Source organism: Martes martes (assembly GCF_963455335.1).
Source record: "Martes martes genome assembly, chromosome: 10".
NCBI lineage: Eukaryota > Metazoa > Chordata > Mammalia > Carnivora > Mustelidae > Martes > Martes martes.
In genome coordinates this window covers 73662092-73675732 of record NC_137898.1, presented here as the reverse complement: position 1 = coordinate 73675732, position 13641 = coordinate 73662092, and the positions used below count along the sequence as shown (strand labels likewise).

Below are 13641 nucleotides of genomic sequence, written 5' to 3'. Positions count from 1 at the left end.
ATAGACCTTATATGTATAATTTAAGATTGCAACCTTGTGAATCATTCCTAATCTACACTATAGATACAGATACACACACATAAACTGTAATTGTGTCTATATTTCTCTCTCTACTGAAGAACTCTATATCTTAATAAACTGGCAAAACAGTAGAATAACAAGAAAAGGAACTATTGTTACAGTTGTTAAGGTGAAATTCTCTTTCATGGTTTTGTATCTAAATTTATTTCTCTTCCATGATTTCTTGATTTGACTTAGGCCAGGAGTCAGTTAACATATTCAGTAATGGACCTGGTAGTGAATATCATAAACTTCGGTGGGGGCATATGGTTTTTGTTGCAAGTCCTCAACTCTGTCCCTGTAGCATGAAAGCAGCCATTGGCAGTATGTAACATAAATGAATGGACGTGGCTGTGTTCCAATAAAACCTCATTTACAAAAACAGGTGGCAGGCAGCATTTTGGCCGTGGGCTACAGTTTGTCAGTGCTTGCCATGATTTTGTTGACTACCTAACTACCTCAACTAATGGGTGAACTTGATGAGTTCAATTCATTTATCAGTTTCTTTTTGAGATCAGTCAGAGAGATGACTACAGAAGAATGACCAGAGTGGTACAATGTATCTGGCTTTTAAAAGATGGAGGGAGCCGTGGAGTGTAGATGGCTTTTAGAAGCTGAGAAACAGGGAAATGAAATCTTCTCCAGAGCCTCTATAAAGAGCACGGCTTTACTGCCACCTTGATTTTAGCTCAATGAGACCCATATTGGACTTCTTGTCTACTGAATTACAAGATAACAAATTTATATTGTTTATGCCACTGTTTGTGGCAATTTACTACAGTAGCAATAAAAAAAATACAATCAACAACAAAGTTGGCTTTGATTTTGGAGAGAGGTCAATTTGTCTTTCCGTTTTTTCTCTCTTTGTTTCTCTGTACATGGCGCATATGCACACACACACACACACACACACACACACACACATTGATATAAATACATCTATGCTTTGCAATTATTCTGCAAGAGTATTTAAAAACTGACATGGTCTGCTAAAGACTGACCAAATTCTAGGCAAAGTATTTCTCAAAAGCACTAAAAATAAAGCATTCAAACTTGTCTCGGGGCTTGGTTTTCAGAGTCTTCCCAGCCTTCACTACCCTTGTTACGTGATCTTATTTAGCCACGTAGCTGACTCTGACTCTCCATTGATTCAGACTATTTTAAGGTCTTGTGCTTATTCTTCCAAGGATGGATGGATTCTAGTGTTGCTGGGATTTTTTGATTTTGGTTTTGTTTTTCTTGCATGATTCTGATAGCTTGATGCACACACACTTCTATATCTAGCCAAGATGTACATCTTATTTTGAGACCAATTTACATGCATGTTATTCCCCATCTCTCTAAAATTGCTTGAGTCTGAATTTTCTTCTAATTTTTGTGAGAGAAAAAACTGCCCATTAAATTGATGTTATAATTCTAAAAAGATTTATGAAAAGAAGCAACGCTTCAAGTGGCAATTAGAGTCTTCTGTTCAAAAAGAATTGCAACTCTTCTTCCTTCTTCAAAGTTCTTCACCTCTTCATTTTCTTCTTCATTCCTTTTGATCTCTTATTTTTAGACTTCATCTCTGCATTTTTAAATCTGTGCAACCCTTTTCAAAAGCACTGTGGCAATTCATTAGAAAAGACATAAAATTATTCATATGCTTTGATGCAGAGATTGAACTCCTGGAAGGTAATTTAAGAGAAACTAGACGCCAGAAATGCCCAGATATTCCATACGGCACTAAACACAATTTAAAAACTAGATAAAACATATCGAACTGTTGAGTCATTATACCATGCCCTTGAAACCAATGTAACCCTGTGCATTTATATGGGAATCAAAAATTTTTAATGAAGAGAAACTAGATAAAACCTAAATTTCCCATAGCAAGGAACTGGCAAGTTATGGCACACCAGCATAATTGAGTACCAAGTAATAATGGCATTTATAGTTATGAACAAAGAATTGGAATTGGACCCTAGCTAAATTACCTAAATTAGTAAACTGGCATGTGAACTTAGGCAAAGTATGTCTCCTTTTTAAGCCATTGTCTCCTCATTTGAAAAAACAAATAATACTTATTCCCATATTGACACAGGAGTAAATGAGTTCATATAATATGAAGCACTCAACACATTTCTTGAACTTCTTGAATTTCTTGAATCATAACTACTCACTAGATTGCAACATCTCTGGTATTTATTTTCAAATAAGAAATTAGAAATCACTATGATTATGATTGTAATGCACACAAAAATTGGTACATTAACATGAAGCTATAAGAATCATTTCCTATCTTGCTAATTAAGAAAGGAACTTTAAAAACAATTAGATAAACATGGGCTATCTAGAATTTTAATAAAGCTTATATTTTAAAGAAATACTCAAATTATTCCCATATAGTTTTAACTAGCTGAACGATTTGAAAGCCCTTAAGACCTCCAGTAGTTGCCGTAGGCAATTTTATATTCATGATACTGTACAAACTAGCAAATGCTTTTGAAAATAAGCAGGATAAAGTAAAAAAAAAACACACACACACACAAAACCACTTTTTACTTGCATTTCAGCAGCTTTCAGAAGGAGTCTCATCAGAAGGGGAGTGGAACTTTGTTCTACTGACATGCCCTCCAAAATAGCACAGGCTAACAATAGGAGGCTCCAATGAGGCCCTTTTTATGATGACAAAGAAAAACTTCTTCAAATCAAAGCCCATATAAACAAGGAAAAGGCTATTTAAAAACATCCACCATCAATGCCAGTTGTCAGCCTTCTAGAGACACTGGTTGAAATGACTTGTACCCATCACATACTTATTTCTACAGATGGAGAATTATATATTTGACTTGTTGGAAAGGTTGGTTACTAAAAATACTCTTTTTAAAAAAAAATAAAACACAGAAAGAGGAACAAAAAGAGTGGCAGCTGCTTATTCCTTTCTCTGTAACAAAATGTGACTTGTAATGTAGCAATAGAAGAAAAGCAGAGCCAAAAATGAAGCAATTTATAAAAGCCACACTCTAAAACAATGCCGTGGAATATAATGTTGGTTAGAATTTAATGAAACTGTCAGGTATCTTCAAATATCAGTCAAGTAATTTGGGTACCTCATTGAGAAAACCTTATTGAGAATCAGTGTGTTGGTGGTTTTATCACAGATATTGCTGCTACACAAGTAAATACCTTGAGCCTCTAGAGAAACAATACAATACTCTATCTTGAAATGCAGTGATAAAAAAGGGAATTGTCTTGTGATAAAGAAAAGAATGACAGACCACTGTCAGGAGCAATGAAAATTCCTGGGGTGGACTTCTGTTTGAGGTGCTTTGTAAAAATGGTTAAAAATACCTCTTGGACTAAAATTTTGCCTCCAAGTCAAACCTTGCTAAGTAACTGCATTGTGTGCCGAGATTTGACTAAAGGCAACCAAACATGTTCCCTATTACTGCTTCCTCAGAATCTTCTGTAGATCATTTTCCAAATGTTTTTTCCCACTTTTTGTTCTCAGTTTTACTGGTTCCAATTCCCAGTTAAATTGAATCCAGTCCTCAGAAGCCAATGTTAATTAAGAAAAAAAAAATTTTTTTCTGGTAGGTGATATCCCAAGTTGAGGAGAGAATCCCTTGTATTTGCCCTCAAGCCCCCCAGGCCCCTCACTGTCTAAATAAATATGCTGTACCCCATCCCTTGCCTGACTTTTCTTCACTAAGCATCTGAAATTAGACAAGCTAGTCAATAAGTCTGATGACTAACGAGAGTTAGAAGATCATATTACTCTATTTAATTGAGTTTATTAACTATTAGTAATTTCTGAGAGTCAAAGATACTACTTCAGCAATAATTGTGAATTTCTCTTTATTCTAAATGAAAATTAACCAAGATCATTTGACCAATCTGTATAAATAGGTTAATTCTTGCTCTTTGAAATTGAAACTGGGACTAAGTGAAATGTAATCATTTAAAGTTATATGATCTTAACTCTCTATTCAGTCTTTTCCATTTTTAAGAGCTCCATTTTTTCAGTCCACTCATTTTTAAATGCATTCATAAACAATCTGAACACAGTGTTTCAGAGCTTAACAGGAATTATAGAATATTTTAGTTGAAAGGTACCATACAGCTCTGTTGATCTTTTAAATACTCTCCCAGAGATGTAGACACGTCTGTCATTAAATCTTAGCATCAAGAGACAGTGGGAAAACAGTGTCCAGAGATGAGGCGGGAAAGGCAAATCAAGTAGCAAATCTAAAGTTATATTGAAAGTGCTGAGCAGACAAATGCTGACTAAGCACAAGAGAAATGAAAGGTGCAGGATACCAGGACAGAGCAAATGAGGCTGGACATTCAATTGGGAGTGCAGATTGGCATCTGGTGAAACACCCTGGAATACTGTGGAAGAATCACAGGGACTTTCTGTGGAACATGCTTGGCCTTGTTTCTAAATAGTGAGTTGTTAAAGAGTCCTGAGGAGATTTAAGTAAGTATTACTATAGACTTAATACTTAAATTCTTTTTGTAGAATTCAAGTTGAATTAGCCATCCAACCTTTATGTGAAGAATTATAGTGGTGACCACTTATGATTTTCTAAGGGTGCACCTTTTGGGTTTGGAAAACTCTGAGTATTGGACAGTTTTTCCTTTTATTGGACCAAAATGGTCCCTTGTAACTTCCAACAACTGGTTCTTATCTTTTATGCTATACATAGCTATAATAGAAATGTAATATCAATTGTAGTATTCTTGGAATTTCAGTGGGAACCCAAAATTTGAGGAACAGGATTATCTGCATATCCTAATTTAAGAATTAATAGCCAAGAGAAACAGAAATGTAATTTTACTAGGACTGCAAGAAGGCAATTCACATAATTAATTGCTCTCAAACTTCAAATATTTTGTAGCATTTTAAATGTCCTCTAATAAAATTCTTCTTAGAAAGGTAAAAAAAAGCTTTCAATAGGATTATCACTGTTATCAACATATTTAATAAGTATATCTTGAGATCGATACTTAGCCAGATTTATCATACAGATATGACCTTTATTTTCAGTGGCCTTCATACACATAGTCAGAACTATGGCAGGAAGGAGCTGAAAGTTGTTGACTATTCGAAGTCCCCAACACATTGGAACAAGAATATAAAACACAAAGGAGACATTATGCTTTCTGAGGAAAATAGAAATGTACTTCCCAAGTTCAAAAGAGTCAATGTGAATTTGTTACTATTTTATTAAAATCAAAGGAAGGGGATAATAAAAGGAAACATTTCATTAAACTATCAGGAGGAAAGATCAAAATTATTCCCACATTTTTATAAGAGCACTTTCATTCAGATACAGGTAGCAGTTACTCATTACTAAATGGCGTCCTTTTCTTAGAAATATGGGTTTGAGGAAAACTATCAAAGGAATGATTAAAAGACAGTGAGGCAAGCAGAGGTGTATTCTACCTGAATTGGAGGAGGAGTGGGTACACTTTGTATCAATCCTGATAATAGTCTTCATAAACAAATGCCAGGGATTGCTCTGGGGACAACTCCTGGGGACTTGAACATCATTTGATTTAAAGTGAGGGCCTTGTTGGCCTTAATCTATTACTTAAGCCTTTCATAAATGGGTCTGATACAACAAACTATGGTAATCCTCCTTTTCCATGAGGAGTGGCTGCTTTTCTTCATGGAGCTGCTTTCTCTTGCGATGACAACACAATAGACGAGTGATCCCTCCCAGCACAACAGTGAGGACCGAGCCCACCACAGCAGCCCCAGTGAGCCATGGCCAGATTCGACTTGCTTGTTCTAAGTAGGGCCTAATGTAATCTTGAAAAATGTCCCGTTCTGAAACAGAAAGATATCCCATGTTTTAACTGTTGTCATCATTAGCTGCACCATCGTCATCATCAACATCATTATCATTAACATCATCATCATTATCCTTGCAGAGTACTATGGAGTCAGATGCTTGGGGATGAATGACAGCTCTGCCATTTATGCACTGTAAGAGCTCAGAAAAATCACACTTAATACTCTATGCCTTAGTTTCTTCATTAGGAGAATAGGAACATAACACCACCTCGTTGGAATGTTTTAAAATTGACTGATAATATCTAACCTGTAAATTATGCAGTGCCTACAACCAAGTCAACTACCATAACTTTTAGATCTTTATTCTGATATTTGCTTCCACATTTCTAAATAACAGGCAAATATTACCATCTTTTAATTCATCAAGTTTCTATCTGGAGTTCTTCATACAGAAATAATAATTTTGTTCTCTTACAACTCCCTTTTTCTTTCCTCAGTATTTTCAGTATAATAACAATTCATGATTTGGGGTCAAATCCACATCAAGGATTTTCATTGGTTTTAGTATATAAATATTCACAGTGGAAACAAATATGGTGCTATGATTACATTTCTTTATATTATATTTCCCTGGGAGTTAATAACTTGTATCCTTCTGCTTGATTTAAAAATACCATCACTTATTAGACACTTAGATTAGATACCATTACTTATAAGACACTCTAAGATACTCCGTATTCATTTTGTATACAAAGAAAACCAGAGAGTGCATCTTGGGCTTCTTTTGCACCAAATTATGTCTATGTGACTCAAGTCTTGAACAAAAGCAATATATGTAACTTTTCGGCAGTTTCCTTAAAAATAAGCAGCTATGTCTTCTCCTTTTTACTTTTTTTCTTTTTGCTTATCTGGAATGCAGATCCTGTGTCCATGAGCCATCATGGACCATGTGGTCCAGATTAAACCCTAGGTCTTGTGGAATCACAAGAAAGAAGCAGCTCTGGTCCCTGAACTTGCGGAGCTGATATTCAACAACATACAAAGACTGCTGCTTGAGCAATAAGTCAAGTAATATATTTAAGCCATAGATCTTTGAACCTGCATCTGCTCCCTATCCCTACCTTCCCATCCTCACTGATGCAGAAATTGTAACCTTTCTTGTTTGTTTGTTTGCTTTGTTATTGTTGTTTTATAGATTTTGTTTATTTATTTGACAGAGAGAGACCGTGAGCTGGGAGGAGGGGGAGAGAGAGAAGCATGCTCCCTGCTGAGCAAGGAGCCTGATGCGGGATTGGATCCCAGGACCCTGGGATCATGACCTGAGCTGAAGGCAGATGCTTAACAGCCACCCAGGTGTCCCTATAACATTCTTTTATGAACTCTTTCCTTGGGTATAATTGATCAGTACATGGTAGACCACTGACTCAAGGTGGACCAATCAGAATCTTTACTCAGAATTCACTGTGCTGGAGTTGTCAGGTGGCTTGAGAGCTAATGACAGGCTTACATCTCAACTTGTGGAAGACAGGATGAACGCACTCCAAGAAATAGAGATGAGAGCTAGAGGGGAGAGAGACAGAAGGAAAGAGGAACAGAGAAACAGAGAGATACAGAGAGAGAGAGAGATAGAGTATTAGGGCTTTTAGTTTCCTGGTTCCTGCTGTTCCCCAGTCTCAGCTGCATTTCTGCCTTTCCCAGAGTTTGAGCGTTCATTCTATCCTTGGATTTTTTTAAACCAATAAATTCCCTTTTTTAATATAATCTCATTCCTGTGGAGTTTCTGTCATTTGCATTTTTGGAAGTCCTAATTATTTTAAAAAGTTGATTTTATACCCACCACAATAGACAATAGAGTAATTAACTTACAAAATTTTGGAATTAAAATTATATATAAATTCCATATATAATAAAAATGAGATACACAAACCAATGAGAAAGGGAATATTTATCTAATAACTTATCTTGGAAAGCACGGATAGCAACATGAAATAAAATTTAAAATGGAAGTCGCGCTGTTGGCCATAAACTGGATAATGTTCTAAATGTTTATTAAAGAAGGATTGTTCTTTTTTTTAATCAGGAGAATTTTTTACAAACTTAGTACTATGAATATCATAGTACTAAAGCCCAATATTCATTCAAAGGAGATCAAAGTGAGCTTCTCTGGCTTATGTGGGGCTAAAGGGCTAAAACCCCGTTCATTTTTCCCATTACCTTTTCTTCTGTCCTTGACACTACCTTTTTGCCAGCTGTCACTAAGTTACCTCTATAATTCCTAGAGCCCACTGAGCATAATTTGAACCGTATTGCAATTTAGAGCTCTTCACCAGTAAGGGATAACAACTTGCAAAGGATAAATATTACCAAATAAATTATACAAATGATTTATAACTTTGATATTTAAATCTAAACAATAAAAGTCAAAAAGCTAAAAGTAAAAAGAAACATCAAAATGTTACTGTTTTCAATATATTTAAAATTACTTTGAAAGAGTGACTACAAATGTCTGTCTTATTCTGCTAGTAGTTACTTCAATATATAAAATACATTTAAAATGTCTTGCAGAGGACAGAGAGGTTACATAAGAAATCTGATTTCCTCTGTTTCTGGCTCTGCTTAAACCCAAATCACAATTTCAAAATACTATTTCTACATCTATTCTGCTGTCCAGCTTCTCTTAAAATTTCTCTGCTTCAGTCCACTCCAAGTGGTCTCAATTTTTACTGTCACCAAGGGTCTTCTTTGAAACACTCTTTACATTTCTTAGTGGCTCCAAACCGAAATTCAGCCTTTCATTCTCAGCTATCAGCTATCCAAACAGTGCACCTTTAAATTCTTTCTTAATACCAGAATTTTTCTATCTTTACCCAAATTTCCATTTTTTCATGTCACCCTTTCTCTTCAGAATAATAGTTTATTCTGTTTGTCTTGTGCTCTATTGTGTTCGAATCACATGCTTATTGACTCACACAACAAATGTATCAGTTAGTTTGGGACCATTATCATAACTTAATGAATTACAAATCTATAACTTAAAAGGTTTGCCTATAATATTTAAATGAGACGATGTACAGATAGCTCTTTGTATAATACCTTAGCACATAGAAAACAATTTATAACTGTTACTAATTCTCATTATTCTATAGTAATTTCAATGACATTTCCATGGAACAATCTTCCGATAAGAATTTCTCTCTCGGGGCGCCTGGGTGGCTCAATGGGTTAAGGCCTCTGCCTTCGGCTCAGGTCATGATCCCAGGGTCCTGGGATTGAGCCCCGCATTGGGCTCTCTGCCGGTGGGGAGCCTGCTTCCCCCCCTCTCTCTGCCTGCATCTCTGCCTACTTGTGATCTTTGTCTGTCAAATAAACAAACAAAATCTTTAAAAAAAAAAGAAGAATTTCTCTCTCAAACCTGCTTTGATTACTGATTTAGTTCAACTTTCTTTTGTGTTCTCAGACTCTCTGTTTCTTTGCTCCCTTGGGTCACTTGACACAATTGTCTAATAATTGTTAGACAATTATTTTTATTTATTTATTTATTATTATTTATTTATTTGTTTGTTAATAATTATTTATATGTATGTCTTTTCAGACTTGATCATAAATTCTTGAGAGCAAGTATTGGGTCTTATTTGTTTTATCTTTCATTCTTCTACTCATTCATTTGTTGATTCATTCATACAGTAAATGTTCCACAAAACACATGATATGCCAAGTGGTGGTCCTGGCACTGTAAGTGAAAAGACACATAAGCAGAGGGCCTGGCCTGAAGGAAAAAATAACTGTAAAAAAAAAGACTGACAAGCATGTCAAGTATTTCAAGAGTAATGTTGCAATGATGAAAGTATGCAAAAAGATACAATAGAATTGTGGTGGTAAGACCGCTTATATCTGTTTGGGGAGTCAAGGAAGGCTTCCCAGAAGACTTTCTCACTGAGTAGAAGAATGAATAGAACTTGAGCATGTGATGTTGATGGCAAGCCATTCCAGGCAAAGGAAACAGGACCACCACCTGGCATGGATACATTTAAGTAATTATTAATACATAGACAAGATTCTGTATAGACAAGCATAGCTATTGAACACATCTGTGAATGAGAGAAGCCCATCATCAAATCCCATCTGTAGAATGAGTCACTCTAGTTACCATGATCATGTCTCTTCCTCTCATTTTTAACATCAAATGTCAAGGTCTTTGGGAATATATTGTGTTTAGGAGGCTCTCAACAGAGCAGTACCATATAGAAAGCAGGATCACATTTACCAACAGCACTGGGGACACAAACTTTCATTGCCAAAGCTTTCTGATCTCACCTTGAATCAGTTATGCATGCAACAAAATCACCTGCTGCTCAATTTTTAAAAGCATCGCTAAATTCAATTATAAGAGAAAATGTTTGACAAATGCCAGACATCAGCTGCCTTTTACAGAAAACACTTAAGTAATTACAAACATGAGTACCTGAATGATGAATAATAAACTACTTGAGAACTAAATTATATCAAAAAGTTTTTAGGGAATCTTTTTAGTAGGCTTAAAGTTTAGCAAGAAATAGGAATAAATGTTAAATTCCTTGAATGTGTATCAAAAGCAATAGAATAATTTGTAAAAGGAAAATAGGCAATTATTATTGTTGTTTTTAAAGTCAGACTTCTTAAAATTAATGGTGTAGATTCACAGTTTTATGAAAATTACCATCAATAGATAAAACATTTCAAATCTATTTTATTTTTTAAATATTTAACTAGAAATAATAAATACCATAAGGCCCTAATGGGACTCTTTGAGCCTCCACCCCCTCCTCCGTTTGGATGGTTTTTGTTGCCTTTTCAGTAAAAATTACCCATTTGGACACCAGAGAAGGAACCAGGAGATAGAACATAGCAGACAAGACCCATGGGGACCAAAGAGAGCCCTCTCTACTGGGAGTAAAGAGGAGAAAATTATTCAGTATTGGCCACTTAGTACCTCTATGACTTAGAATTAGTCACTTAACCTTTTTGTTTTCAATTTACCTATAAAACAAAATCAAAATCACTACTACATTAGACTGTGAAGATTAGCAGAGATAGCAATTCCTATGCTGATGTCTGTAATTTATTGCCTGTTAGTAACTGCAGGCCAGAACGTCTTCTGAGTTTCAAGGCCATCCACCTGCCCCAGAGCCTTATTTGCCCTGATGTTTCCTATCGCTCATTTCACTGTGTAGTTAGTGCAACCACGAGATTCCTCCATGCTCGGCCTTGCTCCTACTGTGGCTATCTCAGTGAGTGTGTCACATTTTCACAGGCCAGAGAGCTTACAGGCATCCCCGATAGCTCCTTCTTTCTCATCTCATATATGAATCACTTTCCAAGTTCTGTACATTTTATATAAATTCAAAATAGTGTCAAATTCTTTCATGCCTCTGCCCTCTCCTGAGCACAACCCCAGCCATCCACACTGTCTTCACCTCTCTCCTGGATGCGTGTAACAGCATCATCACTTCCTTCTCTGAAGATGCTTTACAACTGCTACAGAATTTCCTATATGCTGCAGCAACAAGAAGGTTTTGCAAACTCAAACCATTTAAAATTTATGAATGACTTCTGTTATTTTAACAATGTAGCCCAAACCCATAATCAAGATCCCCTTTTCAACTAATCACTTCTTCCAGTCATACTGCTGTCCTCTGAAATATCACTTCATTGACCCCTAGAGGTAGGTATGTCCCCAAACAAAGAAGTCATTAGGTACATTGTTTAAGGTCTTTATCTACCATTACAGTGCAAACCCTGTGAAGAGAGACTATGTTGTTTACCACTGTATCCATTCTAAGACAATGCTTGGTTAGGTAGTTACTAAATACATGTATATAGAAAGAATAAATAAATCATAATACCACCTAGAAAATACATAGTGTGATAGAAGACTTGAAATATGTTAAAAATACATATCTAAAAATGACTTGGGTACTAAAGGGGGTAACATATTAATAAAAAACTTTACTTATATTGGTTAAGAGATACTACACTTCATGGTCAGTATCACATGTACTCAAACTGATTCACCCAATGATACTGGATGTCATTTGATACTTAAACTAGAGAAGCTTGCAGAATGTCAAATCTAATCTTGTGGGACTCATAGTCATGATGGACAGGGGAAATTTTAAATATAAAAAAATTACTATGTAACTCTAATTAGGAGTGATTAAACATGGCTATATATATGCATAAGATGATTTACTATCTGAGAGTTTGACAAATGGATAAACAGGGTCAGAATTTAGCCAGAAGGAACAATATGTTTAAAAGCATGTGCCGGGGGCGCCTGGGTGGCTCAGTGGGTTAAGCCTCTGCCTTTGGTTCAGGCATGATCTCAGGGTCCTGGGATCGAGCCCCGCATCGGGCTCTCTGCTCAGCGGGGAGCCTGCTTCCCCCTCTCTCTCTGCCTGCCTCTCTGCCTACTTGTGATCTGTCTGTCAAATAAATTAAAAAAAAAAAAAAAAAAAAAAAGCATGTGCCTATGAAAGACTTTGGCATGTTTTGGAAATCATAAAATCCTAAGTGGTAAATCTCTGAAAAGCCATTCCCAATTTGATCCTTTCCCTCCCTTTCAGAAGGGGAAACATGTTACTTGAGACTGCCACTTTTTTGATTCCCCTTACGATACGCTACACTTTGCAAAATCCCCTGTTCTTAGTGATCTCAAGGTTTTCAAAAAAAAACTGATTTCCAATGCTAACCCTTTTAGTATTCCTTCCAGTGGCTATGATTTTCAGATAAAATAAAACAGGTTAATGAAACCCATATTTGTTCAGCTAAGTGTCCCCCAAAGGGCAGGTAAAATTTGACAAAATACAGGTTCTTTTGTCGGCCCTACACTGTGGTTCTGCTGTGCCACATACTAACTTGATGGCCCAGGACACCTTATTTGCATTGTTGAAGCTTCTGTTTTCTCACCTAAAAAAGGAAAAAAGAAATAATAGTGCCTCATTCATATAATAGTTATGAAGATTAAAGGAAATAATGCACAGGGCACTCCTAGGGTAGTTCCATTCACATAAAAAATACTCAATATGTGTTAGTTATTTTAACGGGACTCCATTTCTCTCCACAGGGACATTTTCCATTACTTCTACTACTCAAAAGGAGAACTTAGCATTGCATAATTACACTGTACACTTTGCACCTCTATTTTTCTTGGTATTCTTGTCGTTTAGAATATTCTCTGCTCTTTTCTATCTGCTACTTGCCTGCTCATCCTTCAAGGTCTTGTCTTTCTAGGCTGAATTATTCAGAAGTTATTGCTTTCTCCCCAGTGCTCCTGTTGGATTTTTGTTTATGACTCTTTTGCTGCACTAAACACAGCCTGATGTTTTGTACTTTCTTGCACAATTGTCTGGCTTCCACACTGAACTTGGAGCTGCTTGAGGTTTGGAACTATGTCAGTCATTTATGTCTTTAAAATCTAGCACGAGGGTTTCAAGTTGGTAAATGTCATTAATTTGTTTAATTTACTTCTCTTGTTTTTATGACATAATTTTTATGAATCATCAATGAATTTAATGAAATGTCAATGTTTATTGAATAACTCTTACCTACAAGCCATATGTTGTTTTACTGTTTTTGGTTGTTGACCCTCTTGTGTTAGAGTAGAAGCATAATGTAGTGAATTGAAGAAAGGGTCTTGTGGTACTGATATCTGGCTCCTCTATAAACTGTTGTCTGCTTTTGGCAAAGTCACGTAAATTTTCATAGTATTAGTGTCCTCACCTATTTCTGGAGATAATAATACATATATAATATATGAT

General features: G+C 35.8%; 1 protein-coding gene across 2 annotated transcripts in view; it reads right to left on the bottom strand.

The window, feature by feature from the left end:
• Window positions 1-5013: 5013 nt before the first annotated feature.
• TYR (tyrosinase) overlaps window positions 5014-13641 on the bottom strand; it is a 96487-nt gene continuing 87859 nt past the window's right edge. Inside the window, exons 5-6 of one of the 2 annotated variants that reach the window (XM_080817128.1) lie at window positions 12740-12790; window positions 5014-5878 (exon numbers count right to left, since the gene is read on the bottom strand). In XM_080817128.1, coding sequence (XP_080673254.1) covers window positions 5649-5878; window positions 12740-12790 — 281 coding nt within the window. In that variant the 3' untranslated portion in view covers window positions 5014-5648. The remainder of the gene's footprint in view (window positions 5879-12739; window positions 12791-13641) is intronic. The other variant, XM_080817129.1, reaches the window with a different exon arrangement.